Source organism: Saimiri boliviensis, chromosome 1, assembly GCF_048565385.1.
Source record: "Saimiri boliviensis isolate mSaiBol1 chromosome 1, mSaiBol1.pri, whole genome shotgun sequence".
In the NCBI taxonomy this organism is placed as follows: Eukaryota; Metazoa; Chordata; class Mammalia; order Primates; family Cebidae; genus Saimiri; species Saimiri boliviensis.
Genome location: NC_133449.1, coordinates 30,322,119 through 30,349,944, shown reverse-complemented (window position 1 = coordinate 30,349,944; position 27,826 = coordinate 30,322,119). Strand labels below are relative to the sequence as shown.

At 35.1% G+C, this 27,826-nt stretch overlaps 2 protein-coding genes across 9 annotated transcripts in view; one reads left to right on the top strand and one right to left on the bottom strand.

Annotated features, from left to right (window-relative positions):
- LCLAT1 (lysocardiolipin acyltransferase 1) overlaps nucleotides 1-27,826 on the bottom strand; it is a 203,760-nt gene that overhangs the window by 87,394 nt on the left and 88,540 nt on the right. For all 7 annotated transcript variants that reach the window (XM_074395674.1, XM_074395673.1, XM_039460217.2 and 4 more), the window contains one exon: nucleotides 109-255. In XM_074395674.1, the coding sequence (XP_074251775.1) occupies nucleotides 109-255 (147 nt within the window). The remainder of the gene's footprint in view (nucleotides 1-108; nucleotides 256-27,826) is intronic.
- On the top strand, nucleotides 23,282-25,347 carry LOC104650234 (NEDD4-binding protein 2-like 2). Of its 2 annotated transcripts, none has more exons than XM_039460213.2 (2): nucleotides 23,282-23,379; nucleotides 23,445-25,347. In XM_039460213.2, exon 2 carries the CDS (start codon nucleotides 23,445-23,447, stop codon nucleotides 25,188-25,190), a length of 1,746 nt encoding a protein of 581 aa, XP_039316147.1. In that variant the 5' UTR covers nucleotides 23,282-23,379; the 3' UTR covers nucleotides 25,191-25,347. The 2 variants fall into 2 exon arrangements, with proteins under 2 accessions (XP_039316147.1, XP_074251765.1); XM_074395664.1 differs by having other exon boundaries at nucleotides 23,282-24,822; nucleotides 24,989-25,165.

Below are 27,826 nucleotides of genomic sequence, written 5' to 3'. Positions count from 1 at the left end.
CCATACCTGTAAGAGCTCTTATTCTTGTTGGTGCTCGGTTACTTCATCTGAGAAATGAGAAGTTTAGACTAGATGATTTCTAACTTTGCCAAACCCAGGCTACCTTACCTGTGAGATCAGTTCCTTCTGGGAATATGAGAAGTTGAAGTGGTTCGTGGATATCACAAAAGTAATCAATCATGTCTTCAAAATGGCTCTTGTCATCCTTCCATTTCCTGTGAATGAAGATATAGGCAGCAGCCTGCATGGCCCAACCTAGAAGCAATTTAACAAGTATTTACATACAATTTTATTGCCAATATCCACATATTAATAAATATAATATTTTAGTTTTCTGGTTTTACTATAAATTATTTACTATCATAAACATCTCATGATATGCCATAAATTCAGCACTGATCTTGGGTTAAATAACACACACACACACACACACACACACACACAAAGAGAACACCCTCAAAGCAATCTGGTAATCCTAAGGTTTGCAAAACTCTCAAAATTATCTTTTCAAGCCAAAACTAGCTATTAAAATATTAAGAAAAAAATTTCCTTAGTATTTATCACAAACTTATCCAAAATTTTAACAATCCTAACTAAACAGATATTTTAACCAAGATACCTACAAGAGATAAAAGAACATATGTTGCTAGCTTACAAAGCAGTAAGTAAAGGACTGTTGTCAAGTATATAAGAAGCATTTTCTTTAATGTTTTCCTTCTGATACTACTCAATCTCTAAATGCAACTGCTATTTTCACTATTAGCCGCTTTCTATTTCATTGAAAAAAGTAGGAAAATTGTGAATGTTACTAGACACATTAATTAAAGCGTACATTGTGACTACATTCCTTTTCTCTAGGGCAAATCATCCTTGCTCCTTCAAGAGGGAGCTCTAAGTGTGCCATGTTTCAGATGACCAGCCATCTCTCCCTGGCCACAATAACTAGAACTACTATGGTAGATACCTAACTGAGGCAGCCAATCCAACAGTCTGTGCAATAGCCCACAGAGCACGAAAAGCTTGGGCAAACACAGTAAATATCTAGGCCAACCAAATGTTCCCCCTCAGAAATTTCACCTAGGACCAGAGAACCCAGACGAGTTGGTAGGATACAGTCAAATGGACAGACCAACAAGCAGAGGGGCTAAGGCAGGATAAAAATAGCATATAAAGAGGCCAGGAGCGGTAGCTCAGGCCTGTAATGCCAGCACTTTGGGAGGCCGAGGCAGGTGAATCACCTGAGGTCAGGAGGTCGAGACCAGCTTGGCCAACATGGTTAAACCCCATCTCTACTAAAAATACAAAAAATTAGCCAGGAATGGTAGTGGGTACCTGTAATCCCAGCTACTCAGGAGGCTGAGGCAGGAGAATCACTTGAACCCGGGGAGGCAGAGGTTGTAGTGACCCCAGATCGTGCCACTGCACTCCAGCCTGGGCAACAAGAGCAAAACTCCATCTCCAAAAAAAAAAAAAAAAAAAAAAAAAAGCATGTGAGAGTGAGGGGCAAAAGCTCCAGATGCTGGGAGACAGTTTTAATCTCCACAAGTCCTGGCCAGTCTATGGATTTACCTCTTGGCTATCCATGAGAATTCACCTCTCTTCCTGCCATGCAGGAGTAGAGGAATAAACTCTCATTATTTCAGCTGGTGTTCCTTCCAAACAAAGAACCAACTAAGACAATAGCTATCATCATTTGGTAAATACAGAAGTACCCTGAGAATACATAAAAACAATTACTAAATTATTTACCAATGATTAAACACACAGCCAGGCATGGTGGATCATTCCTGTAATCCCAGTACTTTGGAAGGCTGAGGCGGGTGGATCACCTGAGGTCAGGAGTTCAAGACCAGTCTGGCCAACATAATGAAACCCTGTCTCTACAAAAATTAGCTGGGCATGATGGTGGCTGCCTGTAATCCCAGCTACTCGGGAGGCTGAGGCGGGAGAATCGCTTGAACCGGGAGGCGAAGATTGCAGTGATATGAGATTGCACCACTGCACTCCAGCCACACAACAACACAGCTGGGTGGCAGAGCAAGAGTCCATCTCAAAAAAATAAAAAATAGAATAAATAATAAACATACAAACGCATACACACACACACTTTATTTGGCTTGGGTAAGTCCAAACTAGAATACTGTATTTCACAGATATAAACGAGCATGTACAAAAAAATTCACTTCAGTGTACAGGTCTTGCTGATTAGTATCCAGTTAATAGTCACTATAACGTCAGTTTCATCCACCAATATTGGACGTGACCCCACACTGCCCCCTCCCACACATCTGTCCTTCATCAAAGGACACCTAGGTCAACAGAGCAATGTGTGTAAGCAGTATACCTCTGGAGTGAAACCACCACAAGCCAGCTATTCACCCTTCAGACCCAAATATAAAATGAGCACAATGCAACAGTATTTACCTGAGGGGAACTGGCGTGAGAAACAAATAATATTCTTTAGCACAGAGCATTCAACAAGTAGGTATTATTGTTATAATTAACAAGTTACAATAATATCAAGAATATTACATCAAGGATTGTAAAATGTAACAAAAGAGTTCCTATTCACAACACTAAACAAAAATGGGCAGAAATAAAACTAATTAACTTGCAGGAGCCACAAGAAAACAATTACTTAATTAGAAAGAGATGGAGAGATTATACAATGTTTTTGAACTGAACCAGTGATGCCAATGGTCTCCAATGAAAATATCAATAGCCTGAGGGGGTGTGAGAATTTGTCTATCTGACAAAGTCAAAAATTAAATAAGGCTACAGATGATCTATAATAATAAAAAGGTGAGAATATTCAAGATAACTCTGCAATAGAATAATAAGCAAGAAAGATGTGAACCATCAAACAAGTCTATTATGAAGCAACGATGATTAAATCAAAAGTACACCTGCAAAAATAAGTGAATGGAAAAGAATGCAAGACTTAGATAAAAGTCCTTGAATATGTTAAGGATTCAGTATATAATAATGACAGAATTTCAGATAAGTGGGTAATGAATGAGTTGGTGTTTTTAAAACATTTTTATAGAGATATAACTTACAGTGAAGTGTGCAGACAGTTAAGTATATAGGTATAGAGTTTAATAAATTATCTCATATACATAGTCTGGCTATCACCCTATTAAGATAATTGAACATTTCTAAAATCTCCAAATGTTCCCATGTGTCCCATTCCCAGTAAATACTTCCCCTCCCAAAAGGAAACCACTGCTCCAACTCCTAATACCATAAATCATATAAGTAGAATCACATAGTACATATTCTTATATATTTTGCTTCTTATGCTCAATATTTTGTCTAAGAGATTCATCTATGTTGTTGTGTGGCAGTATTTTCTTCTTTACAATGCCAGTATCAATATAATTGCTGGTGTCAACTATATAAATATACTACTGTGTACCAATATACAGTTTATTTATACTTTTGATGAAGATTCCTTGTCTATTAGGAATAAAGCTAATATAGATAATCTTGTACCTGTTTTTTGTTGAACATGAACACCCAATTCTGTTGAGTAGATAACCAGCAGTAAAACTGCTGCCTCATGCAGTTTACGTCTGTTCAGCTTTAGTAGATAGCACCAGTTCTTCAGTGATTACACCGACTGACACTCCCACCAGAAATGTATGATCCTTCCAATTGGTCTATCTGTATCTTCCCCAACACTTAATCTTATGAGTTCTTTTCACTTTAGTCATTAGAATTCATGTGTAGTTTTTATTCACATTTCCTGCGTAATAATGCTGAGCACTTTTTCATATTCAAATTAGTCATTCAGATTTCTTCTTTGTGAAGTACCTCTTCAAACCTTTTGTTCATTTTTTAAATTGGTTTGTCTGTCTTTTTTTTAGTAGCTTTTAGGATATAAAGTTCATCAGGTATTAACACAGACACACACATACACATAAACAGAATATATGAATATATAATCTTCTCCATGTACTTGGTGTTTTCTGTATCCCACTTGAGGAATCTTTGCCTATCCCAAACTCATTAGGAAATTATTCCATGTGTTTTTCTATTAGCTTTACTGTTTTAACTTTCACACTTTAGTTTACGATTGATCCATTTCAAATGAATTTTTGTGATTATGTGAAGCAGAGGTTAAAATTTTTTGTTTTCTGAATGGATATTCAATTGGCCAGTAGCAATTACTTAAAAGGCCAAGAGATTATTAATTTAAATAAAACATTTTAAAAGCACTATATAAGAAATACATGTACTGTAAAACAAAAAAGTCAAATAATACAAAGTAAGTAGACTAAAACATGAAAATACTGCTTTATTACCACTTCCTTCAATCCTGTTCTACCAACCATAATCTCTTTCTGATAATCATGATTAAAAATTTGATGTGGACCTGGCATGGTGGCTCAAGCCTATAATCCTAGCACTTTGAGAGGCTGAGGTGGGTGGATCACCTGAGGTCAGAAGTTTGAGACCAGCCTGGCCAACACGGTGAAACCTCGTCTCTACTAAAAATACAAAAATTAGCTGGGCATGATAGCACATGCCTGTAATCCCAGCTACTTGAGAGGCTGAGGCAACAGAATCTCTTGAACCTGGGAGGCAGAGGTTGCAATGAACTGAGATTATGCTACTGCACTCCAGCCTAGGCGACAAGAGCAAAACTCCACCAAAAAAAAAATTGATATGAATTCTTCTACCCTTGAAAATTTGTTACATATATGATTGGTGCTTTTAAAAAACACATTAGTTCCAGTTAGGACTGGTCATTCATAGACACACACACACACACACACACACACGATCATACCTTCTACACTGTCCTACAATGTGTTTAGTTCATTGACCATGTCTATACATAAGAAACTACTTCATTTTATAAACAACTGCATTGTATTCTCTAGTAACAATTCTCAAACCAGTTTTCTTTTTAATTTTCCAAATTGTATGAACTGAGTGTTTTGAAATACAACGAGTTACTAGAAAAATAATCTCATACGTGGCTGTCGTAACAGTTTCTAAATACTTAGGCTATTTCTGTTCTTATCTTATTGTAGAATATTAACAGTTTGCTGATTGGTACTGTTGTACAAATCATACTTTAATCGTGCTGCTCTATGGAAGAGATACACCCCAATTATCTAGTACCCTGTTATCATTTAGGCGACACCCTGAGAATTTCTTGTCTTTATGATAAAAGTTTATGCTGTTCACATTTATTGGGATAACTTTTTTCTTTTCCTGACATCTCATTTTATGTTTCCTGTTTGTTATACTTCCTTGTGGTTTTTGCTTCCTCCACCCTAGTCCATTTTTCTCCCATTTTCTGTCTTAGTTGAAATGAATTTTCTTTATTCCCTCCCTTTATTCTCTAACAGGGAAGGAAGCAAACTATGGCCCATTGACCAAATCCACTCTGCTGCCTGTCTTTGCATGTATGGCCCACAAGAAGAATGTTTTTGTGATATGAAAACATTACATGACATTAAAGTTTTAGTGTTTATTTATAAATAAGGTTTTATTGGCACTCAGCCATACCTACTTGTTTACATGTATTGCCTATGGCTGCTTCATTGTTACAGTGACAGAGGAAACAGGTACAACAGAGATAGTATGGTTCACAACCTAATAAAATATTTATTACCTGGTCCATTACAGATGTAGTTTATTGGCCCCTATTGTAGTGGTTTGTGCCCTGAAAATTTTTTCACCCTTCCATTTTTGAAAAATATATTTAAAAATCTAATTCTACCAACATTGGGTTAATAACCCCCAAACAAAAAAGCATGCCCTCAATTCTACTACTAATTAAATGAAAAGAATTTAAATTTCTTAAAATAGTAAGGATAAAAACATACGCTTTCCTCTTGCATTTCTTATAAGATTTGTAGAAATCACCCAACAGTTGCAAAAAATACTATTATACTGCAAAAGCAATTATATAATAATTGCTAGAATTATTATTATTACTAACACATTCCTTAAACTTAACAAAAACGTTTATTATTTACATTTGATGATAAGTTTGCTGGCTTCTTCACTCATCATTTTTTCTTGTTGCCTACGTCTTTCTGTTAGTTTTCCTCAAAATTATTTATTTTTTAAAATGTTTGAGTCTTTGCATTCCTGAAATGTATTTGTTTTGTTCTTAATTTTAGAAGCTAGTTTGGCTAAAAACAGAATTTTGAGGTTCTAAATCATTTTCCCCTCAGAATATCAAAGCTATTTTCTGTAGCCTTCTATCACTGAATATAGCTAGTAAGAAATCTAGCTATATAAATGTGTACAAATAACAAAGTTTTCCTAACTGGATGTTTTATTTCTTTCCCTGGAAGCTTTTATAATTTCCTCTTTACCCAAAGTTTTACAGAAACTCATCAGTGTTACTCTAGGTATGGAACTTTTTTCATTAATTCTGCTTAGCACTTGGTAAACTCTTCCAATGTTTGAGTCTTTTTTAATATCAAAAACATTCCTTCCATTTGAGAAAATATTTTTTTCTCTTCATTCTCTCATATTTTCATGTGGAAGTTCTGTTAGATATTAAAACTTCTGTATATTTCCTCTCACATTCTTTATTTCTTTGCCATTTGACAAGTGTAAGGATAATTCCTCAGCTTGATCATCTAACTCACTAATTTGTCAGCTACACCTGTCCTACCAATTGAGTTTATTTCAAAAATCATATTCTTAATCTTCAAGATTTGCAATTGGTCCTTTTATTTTCGTAGCAGCCATTTTTAGGAACAAATTGTGTAATTATAATAAAAATGTTTACTGAGTGCTTACTCTATGTTTAATATTGTTCCCAGCATTTCTCATTAATTCATTTAATTCTCAAGACAACCTTATAAATTAAGTAAAATTATTACCCCTATTTTATGGATGAGTATACTAGAGACACTGAGATCTAAAGACATGGTAAGTGGTAAAACCAGATTTCAAACACAGGCAGTCTAACATGAAACTTGATGTTATTTCTGCATAGATACTTGAATCTTTCCACAGGTATTAATTACACATAGTTTAAATTCTCCTCAGAGAATTATTTATTCCTCAGAAATTAGATTTCCCAATTTTAGTACTAGATACTGTTTCTGTTTTTTCCTTAAATGTTTACTAATTCTGCAGAGTCTCATATTTGTAAAGGATATTCTAGACTGAACAATACTGACAGGTCGAATGTATTTCTGCATTCCAACTGAGAATACCTCTTGCTCCCCATATGGTAAGGAAACGGTAGCAATATCCATGAGGTTTTGCTATAAAACTTTTCTAATATTTTGTTATATCTTCTAGAAACTTCACATCCATGTTTCTGAATCTCTTTTATTTCCTTTAGCTTAATTTTTTTTCACTTTTTTTCCCTATTAAAAAAAAAATCACAAAAATACCTGGCAAAGTTTTTGGGTTTTTTCTATTACATTGTCATCAATGCAAATTTTATCCATGTTTAAAGTATTACTCAGATTTTTCTTAATGTTGAAATCCTCAAAAAACGCATTTTTATGACATTTATTTCATATTTCTATGACCTAATGATAGTGCGACTTGTATCCTTAAAATTGGCATATATATTTTGTCTTTTTCATACTTTTCCACTGCAGGATTTTCTGTCTTTAACCTGAATTTCTCAGACAAGGGCTAGAAGTCTGGCAGGTTTATGAAGATAGAATCTGTATATACTGGCATAGCTCCACTACCGCTATCTTCTTTCTGAAACCTCATTTATGTTATCAGCATTGCCCTCTCAAAGCAGACGTAAATAATCCCTGGGCATACTCCATTGTCCAAACCTAGCTCATCATTTTAGAACCTAATTTTGACTTATATTCCCTTTTTATCAAGTTTTAGAGTTGTGTAGGGGGAGAAAGAAATATTTACTTGAACTTATATTTTGGCATTATGCATTCTTAATAAAAAGTTAGCCTAAGCCTTTTCACAACTTTTTTTTTTTCATTTCAGTGTAGATGAATATAGTTAAGGAAATAACAAAAACATCTGCACTACTCACCTAATGCATAACTGAATCTCAACAATAAAGTAAAATTTATCACTGTTGTCCTCCTATTAACTCAATATGGTATCTACTATGGCACTATGAATATAACACCAGCATCAAAAAGCAAGGTGGAAGAGAGATCGACAGCTGCTCCTTCAACATTATTTTCAATCCTGAATCAAGGATGTGGATGCAACCAAGGAAATACTACCCATAGGCCTCTATTAAATGAGAATGAACAATAGGAATGGATACAAATTTTATAAAAACTTTTATCACAAAGATCATAAGAAAATGCTGTATTTACTGAGTGTGTACTTGTCCATAACAATAGTTGTTATACAAATATATCAGGGAATTAATAATAACTAATTATATTTTTCAGAATTTCAACTTCTGTTAGGGTGCTAAATGCTAGATAGATAATGTTAGGAAAGATCTATCTTTTCTGAACTCACATTAAAAACTGTATAATTCTCTCCATATCCCTCTTCTAAGATGATTAATTTCCACCAAGGCTTTTAAAAACTCTGATGAGAGGCAACTTTATGACCTTTCTGCAGCAATAATCCTGTTGTAGTATGCCTGTATCATTAGATTTCAAATTTGACTGTGCTGAAAACACAAGATAGAAATCAAAGTATAAAATATGAGCAAGTAATAATTGCATATATTCTAACAAAACTTAAATCTTGATATAATTTAAAACTTGAAACACCAAAAAGTGGAGAGAAACCACCCATACTACAAATTTCACTAGATTCCACAAACATAATCATATATGCCTACAGACAGTAAAAAATCTTGCTTGACACTGAGGCTTCTTGGTTATGATTACAATTTTGGGGCTCATGTTAACATGAGACCAAATTCATCTTTCATATTGTATGAGAGTGGAAATTTGACCAATTTTCTAAATGAGCTGTTATCTGAGCTATTTCTTCCTGTTGTAAAACTGATTCCTACGTACATTACTAGAGAGGACCTATAATCAAAGATATCCCAGGAGCAATTAACTTATGGTATGGAAAAATAATCGTCTCCCAAAAGATGTCCACATCTTAATTCCTGAAACTGTAAATGCACAGTGTCATGTGGCAAAGGGGAATTAAGACAACTAATTGGATGAATTTAAGGTAGTGAAATTAGCCTAGATTATTCTGGTGAGCTCACTGTAATCATAAGTGTCATTAAGGTGGGAGAAAAACCTCATAAATACATATAACAACTATGTATCTACAAAAATTAATATTTTTAAGTGGAAGAGAGAGGCACAAGATGACTTAGTACTTATGTGAGAAGGACTCAAGCAGCCAATGCTGGCTTTGAAGTCCAAGGAAGGGACTACAATCCAAGAAATGCAGGCATCCATTAAAAGCTAGTAGAGGCTAGGAAACAGATCCCATACCAATCCTACAGGAAAAAACAGTCCTGCCAATGCCTTAATTTTAGCCCAGTAGGATCCACATCAGACTTCTGACCTCTAAAACAGTAATATAATAAATTGTGTCCTTTAAAACACTCTATTTGTAGTATAAGCAGCAATAGGAAACTAATAAAGAGCATAAGTGCCTAGATTTTAGTTTCTCACACCATTCTTCAAAAAACAACAAAAAAGGATCTAAGGGTCCTTAGAGAAATGCTGAGTCTAGGGATGGAGCAAGGAAAAATACAAGATGAACCTGGAGAATAAAGTGCCAGAAAAATAAGTGGTTAAAAGAAAATAAGTGGTTATAAGTGTGTCCTTTTGACATACGGTAGTATGTCAAAAGGACACAAGAGTCAACCCTCAAGAACTCCCAGGCTGGGCTCTGTGGCTCATGCCTATAATCTCAGCACTTTGAGAAGCCGAGGCAGGAGGATGGCTCAAGCTCAGAAGTGCAAGACCAACCTGGGCAACATAGCAAGGACCCCCCACCCCCCGCATTTCTCTATTTATTTTAAATAAGCCAGGCTTCGTGGCATGTACCTGTAGTCCCGCTATTCCGGAGGCTGAGGCAGAAAGATTGCTAGAGCCGAGGAGGTCAAGAATGCAGTGAGCTGTGAATGCACAACTGCATACCAGCCTGGATGACAGAGCAAGACCCTGTCTCAAAAAAAGAAAACTCCTAATGGCCAAAGCTGGCCATTACTTTCAGTGGCAAAATAATGATAGTATCAGATTATAATCTAAAGAATAAAATAAATATGGATGAGCCCATATTGATATAATTAAATCACTAATTAAATAAATGGGGAGTCGGGACAAATTATTTCCACAGAGGTATGAATAATATACATAAATACTCTGCACTCCAGGAGGTGGAGATTCATTCCTTTCCCTTAACAGCCAGCCTTTGAGTGTGGGCTGTGCTTAGTGGATAGAGCATGTAAAGCGGAAAACAGTAACTTTGCAGAGTAACAGTAACCTGACAGATACCACCTTAACTAAGTGATTAAGATTAGCATCACCAATGATAAGTCATGCTGAGATCATGAACCTCTCTGATATGTGAAGGGCACTTCACCTCTGTAATATTCTTCCCCCAAGCCTATAGCTCTACTTTAATCATGAGAAAACATCAGACAAACCCAAACTGAGGAACATTCTATAAAATGTCCAACCATTACTTTTCAAAGCCACCATGAAAAGCAAGAAATGACTATCACAAAATGAAGGAAGACTGCAGAGATACAATGACTAAAACCAAGGTGGTCTCAATTGGATCCTAGAATCACAAAAGGACATTAATGGAAAAACTGGTGAAATCTGAATAAAGTCCATTGTTAATAGTACTGTACCAAAACTAACCTCTTGTTTTGACAGATATACAAGATGTTAACAAGCTGGGTGAAAAAGATAGAAAAATTCTCTGTACTGTTTTTGCAAATTTTCAATAAATCTAAAACGATTCCGTATAAAAAGTTTACATTAGAACATCTATCTGTTGATGCAAACTTCTGCTTTACTAAAAAATACACAAATAATGGCCATTTTCCATTCTGAAATCAAGACCTAAATAATCTTACTTGGAACTCCTTTACTATACCATATTACTTGATTGTAATAATTGAAGATTATCAGCAACAACATTTCTAAAGATACAGTTTTGACACTATTTTCATTGTGAAAGAACATTTTAAATTCTTGGCTACAAAGTATGCCCCTGTCTGGTATTCATTAAACAATAGTGTAATACTCAGAAACATCTGACTTTAAGCATAAGGAAAATATTTTCTGTAAGATTTGTTATAAGAAATAAATGGGGAAAGTCCACTTTTTTTTAAATGACATATATAATAAATACAACAGCTAATTCATTTTGCCCCCAGGTCTTACAATGTTGCCTTTCTCTTTAAAAATATCTGCACAATACGAATACTTAGTCACAAGACAAATATCAACTGAAGACACTGGAGTCAAATTATCTATTATAAAGTTACCAACTATGAGATACAGTGGATTCATCTTGCATATCTTTTCCGTTATTATTGCAAAGTGCCATTTCAAAGTTGGTTCAAAACTATTATATGATTTATTTCATTTGTGCTTTTCCACCAAATACAAAGCAGATTAAAAACCCTAAAGCTCCCTCCAAATTCTATACTGCTTTGTACTGAAGTTACCCTATTATAAAATATCTTTTAGATAATTTCAGAATGTAATTATCAATTTAAGCAAAGGAATTTCTCAATTTTCAGCAGAGCTGAGGGTACTAAAAGTACTAGAGGTGAAACATACTTCCTAGCTCACATGTGGAATATCTAGTAGCCTAACGCAATGTAAATTTGCTTAGATATTAGAAATAGTACACATCAACAGGATATACAATTTAGGTAAACAATTGCGGTAATGTCAGTAAGTGATAGATAACCTTAAAGCTCAGAGCCATTTCTCCTGGCCAAAGAAACTGTAAACTTCACACAGCTCAGGGCTTGAGCTCTGTTCAGAAGTCAGCTAACACATTCAAAACTAAAGCTTCATTGTTATTTAAATTCCATCCTAAAAAATTAGTTATCAATGTAATTCCAGAAAGAAGGGTAATCCTGGTAAACTGCCTGGCAGATGATTTAACTGAACTGAACTTTCTTTTATTCCCAAGGGAGGAAAGTGAGACTAAGCTCTGATTTTTTATCTTGCCCAAATTCCCTTCTAAGGGATCTAGGGAGTCATGCTCTACAAACCATAAATTCTCATCAGATGAGTTTTGTTTAACGCTGTATATTGTGACTTACTTTCCAGTCTTACTCAGGCATAAGGGAAACAATCAAAAAGTTTTACTCCAAAATACATTACCTTGCCATACTTTGAAATTGCCCTGCAAAGTCTCTTGTGGGAAAAATACACATTCTATAGAGAATCCCCTTTCCCCTTTGTTTTCCTTTCTTTCTTTCCAGATCCAGGAGATAATCAACTAAAGCCAGGCACCCTTCTAGGTCTGGTAAGAAACATTTTTACAACCTGCTCTCTTTCTGAAGGCTTCTATCTGAGAGATTCTTCTGCACAATAAAACTTGGTCTCTGCAATCCTTTACCTTAACCTAAACAATCCTTTCCATTAATCCCAGGTCTTCACATAAACTCAACCAACTGTAAACCAGTAAATATTTAAATTTACCTATAGCCTAGAAGCCACTGCTTTAAGTTGTCCAGCCTTTCCAAAACAAACCAATGCATTCCTTAAATGTATTTGATTGATGTTCCAGCCTCCCTAAAATACATAAAACCAAGCTGTGCCACGGCCACTTTGGGTACATGTTCTCAGGACTTCTTGAGGGCTATGTCATGGGCCATTGTCACTTATATTTGACTAAGAATAAATATCTTCAAATATTTCAGAGTTGGACTCTTTTCATCAACAAAAGTACATCCCCATTACTCACTACCCCCACCGACCATGCATCAAAACTCATCTCAGCCAAGCAATGCTGGCAACCAAAACTACAGAATCAACAATTACCAAAACTTATGTTTCAAATACCAGTAGAATTGCTAAAATGAAATAATTTGTTATATATCTAAAAATAAGCAGAGATGTATGTGTGTCTTCCAGGCAACAGAACTAAAATATGTTTAAAATATTCTACTTTATTTGATGGTTTTCATAAAAATTTTCATGCATGACAAGAATTTAATTAAAATTTACTGGATAAATAAATCAAACAATAGATACATTTCTTATGGCTTGCTGAAATGGGGGAAAGCAAGTTACATGAGGATACTTTTGGCTATAAATAACAGAATACCAATCTAAAAGTCATATAAACAATTTAGGTTTATGCTTCTCACATAAAATAGTCTGGCCCCAATGCCGGTTCAGAAGCCAGGATCTCCCATTCTAGTCTGCCATCCTCGTGATGTCTGAGAACCTCCCCCTCTTAGAGGGAATGCTTGCAGAAGTTCAAAGCCTCATGTGCTCACACAATTCTGTCCACAAGCAGAGAAAAGGAGAGGCACAGGCCCTTCATCGACTTCTTTCATCTTATTAAGGAGGACTATCTTTCCCAGAGACTCCAACGTACTCTCCCATAAGCCCCTTTGGTTTGACTGGCTCAAACCACCATCCCTGTTGACATGAGGCTGAAAAAGCCAGTATCAGGTATTTTCATTCTCTGTCATAGGATGTGTGCATCACAATGGTTCACTGTTAAGATTAGTAAAATACTACTGGCCTTTAGTTTTAAGTAATACGTGGAATAACACGGAAAAAAGGCTGCTGTGAAGCTTTACATGATTAGTTAATAGGATACCATAAAGTAAACAATGTAATAAAGAAGGCCAGAGCACCAGAAAGTTTGCTGTGACAGTAACAGCTATAGCATAATTAACCAGTAGCCAGGAATCCTTGACTAGAAGCCCCCTTTGAAGAAAGAATCACAGATGGAGCTTCAAACACACTAGCTGTGGAGATTCATTCCAGGAAGGCTCGAGCTATTGTTACTTTTGGGTAATAAGGCACCTTTACCTAATGCAGGTAACAAAACTGATGCCTATGATTGCACTAAAGAAACCAGCAGGAGTGGAGTGTTACTGAGTCCTGTGGGGAGTCTTCTAGTTTGGGCATGTACAATTGGCATGTGCATTTCCTGGCACAAAATCACCAATAAGATAAATCTATTCATCTTATTCTTCTAGTTATGAGCAGGAGGGCTGCATTAAATTGTGTTGAATTAAAAAACGAACTCATCAAACTGTACAGAGTCAAAAATATTCATGACTTTCTTCTAATTTTAGTGACTGTCCGTTTTAAGTAGGAGGAAGCTGGGTAAGAAAGGGGGAGTTTTCCTTGTCACAGGGGGTAAAGTTAGGCATTATAAATTTTAAATGCATCAAACAGAAAGACTTCTATTCTTTGTGTTTAACATGTGATAGTAAATAAATTTAGGTGACTTCAATACATTTAGTATTTCTTAAAACTGTGTTAGCAATGGCATATTTACACAAATTTATAGTGATGTTTCTAAATACATCAATAAACTACAGATCAAACTGAAAATCTGACCACATAAAACTGAAAATCTGACCACATAAAATGTATCTTTCCAATCCACATATCCCTGTATTGACCCACTTTCATGTTAGCAGCATCATGCATTATAATCATGTTCCTATAGTATACTAAAAAGGTAAACAACACATTGTAACTGAGTTGCTTTTATTCATGGTCTTTAAAAAGAAAAATGCATATGTAAAAATACCAACTGCATGTAAAAATTCTAGTCATTTCCTCAGATTTGACTAAAAAATTATTTAATATTTTGGCAGTTTATATTCTAGGAGGCTGAACTATACAGTTTGCACTATCCTGTGGAAGCAGACCACTACAGGAACTTCTACATATCCAGTTAACAGTCTTCGTATGTATTGAAAAACTGAGAATGAATGAAAGCATTCTTCAGAGACCATGCTGTCTGTATAATCTAGATATATCGCAATGTGTGACTTTCCCAGTTTTCACCACTATACTTCTTTACAGAATGTAATGTTTTAGAATTCCAGAATTATATAACAATTTAATATGAAATCATGAGGTCATATCAGGAAAATTTCTGGCTTAATCCATGACTTTGCCAGGTTTTAATCACTGTCTGTTTAATATTACTCTCGTTTTCAAGCTTTCTAAAAGGCTCAAACTCTTTTCTCACTCTAGAGTAATTCATGATTCAGAGAAACCAAGAAGCCACAAGCTGGGTACATACAATTGTCACATGCATTTCCTGGCAAAGAATCACTAGGCAAATGAACTTTTTATGACAGTTTTAAGTTTAATATTTCATTTCACTAGTTATTAAGTGGTCATAAAATTGGCTAAAAATAAAAATCTACATATGCACTACCATCAGAAACAGTTGAACTCTATAAAACATTTTTCTTAAAATCTATTCTGTATATATCTTAGTAAATTCTAAACAGTTTAATTTAACAAAACTCTTTATAACTTGACCTGAAATCTAAATACTCACAATGATTCCTACCCTGTTACATAAGTCTGTTGCTCTTACACTTTAAAAAAAGAACTTTCTAAATCTAAACTCTCATCCATTTCTCAACCTGGCATTACAGATACAGTGTTTTCCTTTAGTCATTTGTACATGAATTAAATAGAACAGATAATTATATTCTAAACATCTGGTAAGCAAACACTTATTTGAAAAAAGAAATGTGACTAGCAATCTTAAATACTCCCTAAAATTACACCAAATTGTCAACAAACTAAAACTGGTATAGTCTGAAACAGTATATAGTTGACCATTACAATGCATCTATTCTTTTCTCTATCATTTCTCCAACTTTAATTCCCTCTTTAACTCTCATTTGCAAGCATGCTGTTTTGTTTGCTGCTTACACTCAGGTCTTGTTTACTCTGTATTTGTTTGCTTTTGAGGTTCTAACATCTTTTTTCTCCAATCCAAAATCCTTTCCTGTTAGTAGTTTGCGTTTTCATGAAATCCTATCAAGCTTACAAATAGTTAAGAGCCTACAATGTGTAAGATATTCTGTAAGTAGCTTGTAACTCAGAAAGGAAAAGAAAACAAACAAATGTAAAACGTAAGAATGAAATATTTAAATAGGGGCTCAAGATGAATTTTCCTCTTGTATTACAGAAGGACAGGCTTGCAATAATAAAAATGACTATACCAGTACAGAGTAGGAGAAATAAACAGTTGGTGGTCAAGGAAAGAGATAATGGACCCTAAGTCTAATATGGATTTCTTTAAGTAAGAGGTAGGAGGATGTTATCCAACTTCATAAACCAATATCCAAAGTGGGCCTCAGGATAAATAAGAATAATCCCTTAAGCACAGGACACATATCAAGTATTCAAAGTTGACAGAAGTAACACACAGAGGGGAAGCTGAGACGGACTCTAGCCCTACTGGGTATTTAAGGGTGGGTCTGAAGGAAAAGAAGGATGATCCAAAGGACCAAGGGATCAGGATCTCAGCTGTAACCTGGAAGCTACTAATAGCATAATCGGAAACAGAGTATTTTTATATTTTGAGAAAAACTACGATTTGGTAACTAATTGAAGAAAGAATGAATCAGAGACAATTCCTGTATTGCACAGAAACTAAGTAATCTCTAAATTCTATACCAACTCTAAAATACTATGCTTCAGGAATCATTTTCTTAATAGTTAAAAAGAAAAAAAGTCCTTAAGCAATTTCCACTTTCTAGCATGATGGAGTTAAGACATTATTGGTCAAATCATCCAGAAAACAATTAAAAATCTGGACATAAGATAAAGGTAGTCATCAGAAGGTAGTACAGAGGGAGCAGAAGCAGAGAGACTGGTGCAAGCTCATGCTCACTTACAGGAAGAGAGATGGAAAGCTCTAAGAGTATGTTCCCTTCTCCGAAACTTTCAGCCTCACACTAAAGGCAGTCTACAGAAAAACATGTGGCCAAAACACACAACTACAGCAGTGCTAAAAGAAAATGTATAGTCCTAAACACCTGTGTTTAAAAAGAAAAATGATCTTAGATCAATGACTTAAGCTTCTATGTTAAAAAACTAAAAACTAAAAAAAAAAAAAAAAAAAAAAAAAAAGCAAATTAAGCCCAAAGAACATAAAAGTTAGGAAATAATAAAGATAAGAGATAAGTAAAACAAAAAACACAGATTGATGAGAGGAAGGGAAGAAATCAATGAAACCAAAAGCTGATTCTTTTAGGGGGAGAGGGGCAAATCAATAAAACTGACAAAACTCCAGCCAGATGGAACAAGAAAAGGGAGAAATAAAAGAAGGAATGTTAACTACAGACTCCTTAAGCATTAAAAGATTAACAAAATACTATGAACCACTTGATGCCTTAGTTTGATACTTTAGTTTGACAACTTCGATAACACAATTTTTATTGAGGCAGGAGAACTGCTTGAACCCAGGAGGCGAAGACTGCAGTGAGCCGAGATCACGCCACTGCACTACAGCCTGGGTGACAGTGAGAGGCTGCATCTCCAAAAAATAAAAAAGGAAACAGAAGAACTATAGAATTCTATATCAACTCAAAAATTGAGTTTCTAATTAAAAACACACCCACTAAAGAAAATTCCATGCTTAGATGGCTTCACTGGTGAATTCCTTTCATAACTTAATGAGGAAATAACATCAGTCCTATACAAACTCTTAAAAGAAAACATGTAAGGAGAGAACACTGACCATCTCATTTTATGAGATAATACAAACAGATAAATATCTCACAAGAAAAAAAATTCCATATATATATATATATATATATATATATATATATATATACACATAAACTCTTGAAAGCTATTAGCATATTAAAACCAACAATATATTAAAAAGGTTAAGTGGAGATAATCCTATAAATGTAAGGTTAGTTTACCATTAGAGATTAACCAATGCAATTTAACATGTTAACAGAATAAGAGAGAAAATTCATATTATCATTTTAATAGGTATAGCAAAAGCATTAAAACCAAATTCAATACCGTTTTATGATAAAAGTCACAGCAGATCAGGAATAGAAGGGGAACTCCTCAACCTAATTAAAAGCATCTATGAAAAATCTACAGTTAGCATTACACTCTACAGTGAAAGGCTCAAGGCTTTCTATCTTAAGATCAGGAACATGGCAAGAATGTCTGCTCTCAGCACTTCTACTTAACATTATACTAAAAAAAAAGCCACTGCAATAAGGCAAAAGAAAAAAAGGCATGTAAGTTAAAAATTAAAATTATATTTACATGCAAGCAATTTGATTATGTATGTAGAAACCCTAAAGAACCCACAAAGCATGTAGAATAGTTGAATTTAGAAAAGTTGCAAGATATAAAAATCAACTACATTTCTATAAACTGGCAGCAAACAACTCGAAAATAAAAATTTAAAACAACTCCAAAATAGCATCAATCAAAAATACTTAGAAAGAAATCAAATGCAAGCTGTGAAAGACATTTATATGAAAACCTACAAGTACTGCAAAGGGAAATTATATTGAATGCAATCACAATGAAAATCTTAACAGGACTTTTTGAAAAAATTAGCAAGCTTATTCTAAAATTTTAATGGAGAGGAAAAATACTTAAATAGTTGAAAAAATTTTAAAAGAACAGTTGATTTCAATTCTTGCTATAAAATTACAGTATAGTGACAATGTGATATTGATGAAATAACACTTACCGGACAACTAATTTTCAAACAAGGTGTTAACTTAGTTTAGTGGATAGTGGGTAGACTTTTCAATAAAAGCCGCTAAAAACCTGGAAAGCGGTATAGGAAAAAAGTAAACCTTGACCCTGCCTGCCTCAAAATAAAAACTGAATCAAAATAGGTCATACATAAAGTTAAGAAGATCATTAAACTTCTGGGAGGGGAAAATATTTGTGACACAAGGTTAGACAAAGAAAGAACAAACAATAAGAAATGGATTAAAAACACCTCTTGAAAATAAAGTTTGCTCTTTGAAAGACAGGTTTTAAAAAAGTAAAGGCCAGGCATGGTGGCTCACGCCTGTAATCCCAGCACTTTGGGAGGCCGAGGCGGGCGGATCACGAAGTCAAGAGATCAAGACCATCCTGGCCAACATGGTAAAACCCGTCTCTACTAAAAACACTAAAAAATTAGCTGGGCATGGTGGTGCGTGCCTGTAGTCCCAGCTACTCGGGAGGCTGCGGCAGGAGAATTGCTTGAACCGGGAGGCAGAGGTTGCAGTAAGCCAAGGTCACACTACTGTACTCCAGCCTGGTGCCTGGTGACAGAGTAAGACTCTGTCTCTAAAAAAAAAAAAAAAGTAGAAAAGCAAACCACAGTCTGGGGTAAAAAATAATAATAACAATAAAAAAACTGCAAAATCATATCTATAAAGACCCTATAATATCTATAAAGAGCCTATATTCAGAATTTTTGAAGAACTCTTATAGAGCAATAGTTACAGAAGAAACAACTCAAACAACCCATAAATAAAGGAGAGAAGATATGACTGGAAACATCACAAAACAAGCTATATGAATGGTCAATGAGCACACAAAAAAAGGTTCAAAATCCCTAGTCTTAAGAGAAATGAAAATTAAAATCACAGTAAGTTACCACAACAAAGCCACAAATATAGCTAAAGTCAGAAAGACTAAAAATACTGAATGCTGACGAGGATACGGGACACCTGGAACTCTCTCTTACATTATTGGTAAAAATGTAAAAGGAGAAAAATTGTATGGAAGTTATAAAGTTGAACACACATATCCCATATTATCCAAGGGTTTGGGTGCAAAAGAGTACGAGGATATAACCTAACTGTTATCAGTTACATGGTGGTATGCAATTTAAAACTGGTTAATTTTATTGAATGTAAGTAATACATTAAAAATAAAATAAAGGTATGGTAAATAAAACAGCATGGTACTCATGCATAATTAGATCAACAGAAGAGAACAAAAAGTCTGGAAATAGACCCTATAGCAAATGAAAATTCAGAATAAAATAAAACCTGATAAAATGTGACATTTCAAACTAGTCAAGAAAAGATTATTCAGAAAAGAGTACTGGGCTGAGTAGCTACCTTGGGGGATAAACAAGAAGTCCCTTTCTCCTAGCATTTTTTGTTTTTTTGTTTTTGTTTTTGTGTTTTTTTTGTTTGTTTGTTTGTTTTTTGCTTTTTGAAGAGACAGTGTCTCACTCTGTCACCCAGGCTGGAGTGCAGTGGTACACTCAGCCCAATGCAGCCTTAAACTCCTGGGCTCAAGTGATCCTCCTACCTTAGGCCAACTAAAAAGCTATAATTACCATACCCAGCTCTCCTAGCTTAGACGAGAATAAGCATGACAAATGAAACCATAAAAGCGTGACGGAAAAGCTAAGTTGACTAAAATCCAGATGACATAAAAGATTAATTAGTTTGACTGCATAGAAACAGTACTTCCACTAGAAAAAAAAAAAAAAAAAAAAACCTAACCAAACAAAAAGGACAAAAGACAAGAGAAAATATAAGCAACTCACCAAAGACAAAATGTTAATATTTCTACTAAGAATTTGTATAACCCAAGAGGATAAAGACTAACATTCCAATAGAAAAATGTCTAGCTTCATCATCTTTAAGAAAACTAAATATAAACCCACATTGAAATATCTTCTTTATCTTTTTTTTTTTTTTTTTTTTTTGAGACGATGTTTCGCCCGTTACCCCGGCTGGAGTGCAATGGTGCGAACTCGGCTCACCGCAACCTCCGCCTCCTGGGTTCAGGCAATTCTCCTGCCTCAGCCTCCTGAGTAGCTGGAATTACAGGCACGCGCCACCATGCCCAGCTAATTTTTTGTATTTTTAGTAGAGACAGGGTTTCACCATGTTGACCAGGATGGTCTTGATCTCTTGACCTCGTGATCCACCCGCCTCGGCCTCCCAAAGTGCTGGGATTACAGGCTTGAGCCACCGCGCCTGGCCGAAATATCTTTTTTATCTAACTGTTAAGTTTGACAAAGACTCAGGTATTTCATAGCACCATGTTGTTGAGAGTATAATGAAACAGCATATATATTGTTGTGTGAAACAGAAACTGATTTAATTCCTATAGATAGATATGGACAGTTATCTCCCATACTATGATCCAGGTTTCAATTCTTACTGATAAATTCAGTTTTATGTGAAATACTGCATAGACAAAGAAAATCACTGCAACATTATTAGTAAGTGCTGAAGACTGCAAAAATTTAAACAGTGGATGGATTAAAAATACCATGTATCCTTAATACTAAAAATAATGCAGCAGTGGATACACGGACAGAGAATAATTTCCAACATATATTGCTAAATACTTCTTAAAAAATAAAATATGAAGAACAGTGTATATATTTTGTTACACCCATTTCTATTAAAAAAATTGAGTGTAACAAAATAATCTGCTTGTATATGCATGGTATATCTCTGAAGACAATTGGTAACAACTGTTTTGAGGAAACTGAGTGACTACAGAGCCAGCATGGGAAAAAAATTTATTTTCTGTCTACAACTCTTTGTAGCTTTGATTTTGTATAATGTACCTGTTAATTATAACACATAAAAGTTAAGTAACTGAACACTTTATTTAAAATTAAATATTTTTTATGCCTTGACTGTAGAATTAAACAGACCTGGTTTCATAATTTATTGCCACGCTACAGTTCTGTGTAAGAAGGCAAATTATTTAACATTCTTAAACTCCATTTTCTTTAAGTGGATTATGTTATGATATGCAGTTTTGACCTTCAAATAAGCTAATGTATATAAAGTCCCTTACACCGTATCCTGCACACAGCACATAATACTAGAAATTCTTTTACCTTTTCCTTCTCCTGAAATTATAACCAAATTGAATGACTCAATTTTTTTTCATATCTAATTTAAGATGGACCATGATTAAGGAGTACAAACCATTTATCTAAAAAAGATTCCTTAAAATGATTAGTGGACAGTTTACTTTAGCATGTTCCATACATGGTAATCTACAGTTTTTGTTTATATAGTCATATAATATGTGTTCTTAAATAAATTGAATGTAGACCAGCTAAGCCTGTTAAACAGTATGTCTGACATTAAAAGAGAACATTTAATGGTGTCTAGATCCTGACTAAACATGCTTGGCTCTAAAGTTTTATTTTTAAAAAAATTAGCCAGGCATCACTGTGCGAGCCTGTATTAACAGTTTTAGTTACTCAGGAGGGTGAGGTGGAAGGACCACTTGAGCCCAGCAGTTTAAGATTACAGTGAGCCATGATCATGCCACTGTACTCTAGCATATGTAAGACCCTGTGTCTCAAAAAAAAAAAAAAGTCAGGAGAGGATGGCAGAATTCAGTAGTGAAGCCATCTGGTCCTGGGCTTTTCTTTGCTGGGAGACTTTTTAAATTATTAATTTAATCTCATTACTTGTTACTGGTCTGCATGGGCTTTCTATTTTTCCCTATTTCAATCTCGATAGTTATATGTTCAGGAATTTATCAATTTCTGCTGTTTTCCAATTGGCTGGCATATAGTAATTCATAATATCCTCTAACAGTCCTTTGTATTTCTGTGGTATCAGTTGTAATATCTCATATTACACTTCTAGTTTTTTATTTACTACTAATGTTTTTTGAGATGGAGTCCAGCTCTGTCATCCAGGCTGCAGTGCAGTGGCGCAATTTCGGCTCACTGCAACCTCCACCTCCTGGGTTCAAGCAATTCTCCTGCCTCAGCCGCCCAAGGAGCTGGGATTACAGGTGCCCGCCACCATGCCTGGCTAATTTTTGTATTTTAGTAGAGATGGGGTTTCACCATGTTGGCCAGGCTGGTCTAGGACTCCTGACCTCAGGTGATCTGCCTGTCTCGGCATCCCAAAGTGCTAGGATTACAGGCATGAGCTACCACACCTGACCTATTTTTTTTTCATCTCTCTTTGTTAGTCTAGCTAATGGTTTATCAGTTTTATTATTTATCTTTCCAGAAAAATCAACATTCCATTTCATTGACCTTTTGCCTTTTTTAGTCTCTATTTTGTTTAATTTTGCTCTGATCTTTCTTATATCTTTCCTTATAACTAATTTTCAGCTTGGTTTGCTCTTGCTTTCCTAGTTCATAGAGGTGAATTAGGTTATTTATTAGAAATCTTTTTATCTTTTGGATATAGGCATTTATTGCTATATGCTGCACTCTTACAACTGCTTTTTCTGTATCCTACACATTTTGGTTTGTTATGTTTCTATTTTCATTTGCTTCAAAATTTTGTTTCCTTCTTAATTTCTTGATTGACCCATTGGTCATTTAGAAGCATGTTTAATTTCCAAATATTGGTACAGTTTCCAAATGTCCTCTTGTTATTAATTTCTAACTTTAGGTACGGAGGTGCGGCTTGTTCCCGAGATTCTGAGCCTGGGCATTTAGACCCTCCAGATCTCGGCTTTGGCGTTGTGCCTGCGCTTTTCTTTCACCTTTACGGAGGTTCGTGTTGTCCTAGAAGAAGGTTTTGTTGGGAGGTAAAGGTCAATGCGTAGGGGTAGAGTAAGATGTCTTGTGAAATTGAAGGTAAATTCTTGGGACCTAGAGAAGAAGTAACAAGTGAACCACGCTGTAAAAAATTGAAGTCAACTCCAGAGGCATATATTTTTCACAATCATAGTGATGCTGATTTTCACAGAATCCAAGAGAAAACTGGAAATGATTGGGTCCCTGTGACCATCATTGATGTCAGAGGACATAGTTATTTGCAGGAGGATAAAACCAAAACTATGGATTTGTATAGACCTTTGCATGATGAGCTGCCTGGTAATAGACCAGATGTTATTGAATCCATTGATTCACATGTTTTACAGGAATCATGTCCTCCATTAGTATCTACAGACGATGAGATATATAGCACTAGTAAAGCATTTATAGGACCCATTTATAAACCCCCTGAGAAAAAGAAACGAAATGAAAGGAGGAATGAGGCAGACACTCTAAATGGTAAAAATGGCAGAGGAGGACAAACAGAGAAACAGAAATTTAACTCTGAAAAATCGGAGATTGACAATGAATTATTCCAGTTTTACAAAGAAATTGAAGAGCTTGAAAAGGAAAAAGATGATTTTGAGAACAGTTGTAAAGAATCTGAACCTTCTCAGGAACAATTTATTCCATTGTATCAGGGTCATAATAATGGTCTCTTAAAACCAGAAGAAAAGAAAGATCTTAGTAATAATGCTCTTCCATCACGTTGTGATTATCAACAGAACTTGGGGAATGAGCCAGGCAAATATCCCTGTAATGGACAAGTGATACCTACATTTTGTGACACTTCATTTACTTCTTTCAGGCCTGAATGGCAATCAGTGCATCCTTTTATAGTGCCCCGTGGTCCTCCTCTTCCCAGTTTGAACTATCATTTAAATTTTCAAAGATTCAGTGCTCCACCAAATCTGCGATCAAATATTTTCCAAACCCAAGATGACTCTCAGATGCAAAATGGATATTATGTAAATAATTGTCATGTTAACTGGAATTGTATGACTTTTGATCGGAACAATGAATATACTGACTGTAGTGAGAATAGGAGTAGTGTTCATCCCTCTGGAGATGGCTGCAGTATGCAAGATGAATATGTGAGTAATGGTTTCTGTGAAGTCAGAGAAAGATGCTGGAAAGATCCTTGTATGGACAAGCATAATGGAACAGACAGGTTTGTGAACCAGCAGTTTGAAGAGGCAAAGTTAAATAAATTGCAGAAGTTGCTTATTCTTTTAAGAGGTCTGCCTGGTTCTGGGAAAACAACATTGTCTCGGATTCTGCTTGGTCAGAATCGTGATGGCATTGTGTTCAGCACTGATGACTATTTTCACCATCAAGATGGGTACAGGTATAATGTTAATCAACTTGGTGATGCCCATGACTGGAACCAGAACAGAGCAAAACAAGCTATCGATCAGGGAAGATCTCCAGTTATAATAGATAACACTAATATACAAGCTTGGGAAATGAAGCCATATGTGGAAGTGGCCATAGGAAAAGGATACAGAGTAGAGTTTCATGAACCTGAAACTTGGTGGAAATTTGATCCTGAAGAATTAGAAAAGAGGAATAAACATGGTGTGTCTCGAAAGAAGATTGCTCAGATGTTGGATCGTTATGAATATCAAATGTCCATTTCTATTGTAATGAATTCAGTGGAACCGTCACACAAAAGCACACAAAGACCTCCTCCTCCACAGGGGAGACAGAGGTGGGAAGGCTCTCTTGGCTCACATAATCATGTCTGTGTCACAGATAATCATTAAATTAGCTATTTTCAGCTAACACATTTATTTGCAATGGAAAAAGAATTAGTGAGCCTGTCTTGGAATTTAAATAGTTTCAAATAAAAGACTACATTGCCTCACAAAGAATGTTCCCAGCAAGTTGTTAACATGTAAATAAAAATTATGTGAAATTGTATTTAAAAAAAAAAAAAAAAAAAAAAAAAAAATTTCTAACTTTATTAGATTGTGGTCTGACAGGATATTTAACATAATTTCAATTTTTTTAAATTTGCTGAGACTTATTTTGTGGCCTAACACACAATCTGTCCTGGAGAATGTTCCATGAACTGATGAAAATAATGTATATTCTGTGGCTGTTAAATAAAATGTTATTTAAATATCCATTAGGTCCATTTGGTCTATAGTGCAGTTTTAATCTAATATGTCTTGGTTGATTTTCAGCTAGATCATCTACATGTTGCTGAGAGTGAGGTGTTGAAGACCCCAGCTATTACTATACTGGGGTCTGACTCTCCCTTTAGATCTAACAGTATTTGCTTTATATATCTGGGTGCACTGATGTTTGGTGTTTATATATTTATAACTGTTTATAGAATTCTCTCTTTGACTTTTGAAGGTTTGACCATAAAGAGCCTTGGAGAAAGCCTTTTCAGGTTAAACTTACCTGAATGAAGATCATTGGGCTTCCTGTATCTGGACACTCATATCACTCCCAAGACTTGAAAAGTTTTCAGCTATTATTTCACGAAGTAGGTTACAATGCCTTTTTTTAACCTCTTCTCCAATTCCCATAATGCAAAAATTGATCACTTAGTGGTGTTCTATATGTTCTGTAAGTTTTCTTCGTTCTTTCTTTTGATCTGACTGGGTTATCTGAAAACACAAGTTTTCAGGTTCAGAAATTCTTTCTTCTGCTTCATCTAGTTTATTGTTGAAGCTCTTGATTTTATTTCATTTACTGAATTTTTCAGTTTCAAGATTTCTGTTTAGTTCTTTTTTACACGATCTACCATTTTCCTGAATTTCTCATTTAGATCATGATTTATTTCCTGATTGTGTTTGAATCCCTTATCTGTGTTCTCTTGTATTTTGCTGAGTTTCTTTAAGATCTTTATTTTGAGTTCCTTTTCAGGTATTTGATAGGTTTCCTTTATTTTGGGGTCCATTAACTGGAGAATTCTTGTGTTCCTTTGGTGGTATCAAGTTTCCTTGCTTTTTGACATTTCCTTTGTCCCTACACTGATATCTGTGCATACAATGGAACAGTCACTTTTTCCAACTGTATGGTATAGCTTCTATGGGTAAAAACCTTTTCTTGTAGATATGTCATATGGTGTCAATTGGGTAGAGTGCTTTGACTTTGGTTCTGTGTAAGAACAGTAATATAGACTCCATATGATTTCTTCAGCTTTCATCAACATCAGTGACGTCTGTGAGTGCCTCACTAGCCTAGGCTGCAGCTGTAGTGTGGCTCTACAGGAGGCAGGGACACTGGGAAGGCAAGTCTTCTGGCCCTGGTGGGTGAACACATGCATGCCCACAATGCCACCAGAAGGGATAGAGTTGCCAGCAAGCCCCAGGTGCATATCATTCTACTCTTAATCTTCTTCTCCCCACTCTTAGTACTCTTCAATTGGTGAAGACCGGAGGGCAGAAGAAAATGTTTTGGAATTTACTTCTCTTCATAAATCAATTGAAAGTTTATGGCATTTTTTGTCTTCTCATACTACACAGATGGGTGATACATGGTTTTCTTTCCTCTCCTTGATTTCATAATTTTTTAAAAATAAAGGTGACAAAAAATACAGTTGCCACTGTCCTACAAAAACCTTCGTAAGAAGACTTTTCATTATGGATTCAATCTCTATTAGACACACAATAGAGACTGAATGGGGCTTTTTCATTTTCTGTTAATGTCAGATTTTGTCAGTTCCATTTTTCTGTATTTTTAAAATCTCATATACTTTTAAAGTCACTGGCATAATGTTATTGTTAATATTCTGTTAGTATATTTCATGCAGAATCAATCTTGCTATTGGTAATATGTGCCTTTTTTATTCATCAGTCCTCTGGCAATTTTTTAAATACTGAAATCTATGACACGCCTTCAATCTGTGAGGTCTATGCTCCCTCCCTTAGAATCTTTGAGGATGGTAACTGCTTCTACCAATAACATATGATAGGAGTGATGCTCTTTGAATTCTAAGGCTAGGTCATAAAATACCTTGTAGCTTCTTGCTAGTTCTCAAGTGAGAGTGTTCTCTAGGGAAAGCCAGCTGCCATATAAGAAATCTGACTAACCTGAGACCACTATATTGGAAAAGTGGCAAAGAGAAAGATAAAACTGTAAGTACAAAAGCAATTAAAACACAAACAGTAAATCAACCACAAACACCCTTACTAGTCTACCCTTACTGGCCTATCATGTGAGGGCCTGACCTTTGCCCTCACAAATCATAAACCATGTCAGTACACTAATAGACACAGGGTTTAAGAGGGTAAATAGTTTAAATAAGTAAGAAATGTTACCTAGGTAAACTACAGAAGTATAAATGTAATTAATGAGGCTATCAGGAGTATACAGTGGGTACTTCATATGCCCATGTGAATAACCGGTTTGAATGTATTTATAATCTGTTCCCCTCCCTCATTTA

Excerpts from the sequence above, each read along its gene's own strand:
- LOC104650234 (XM_039460213.2), top strand. The coding sequence starts at position 23,445 with ATGTCTTGTGAAATTGAAGGTAAATTCTTGGGACCTAGAGAAGAAGTA.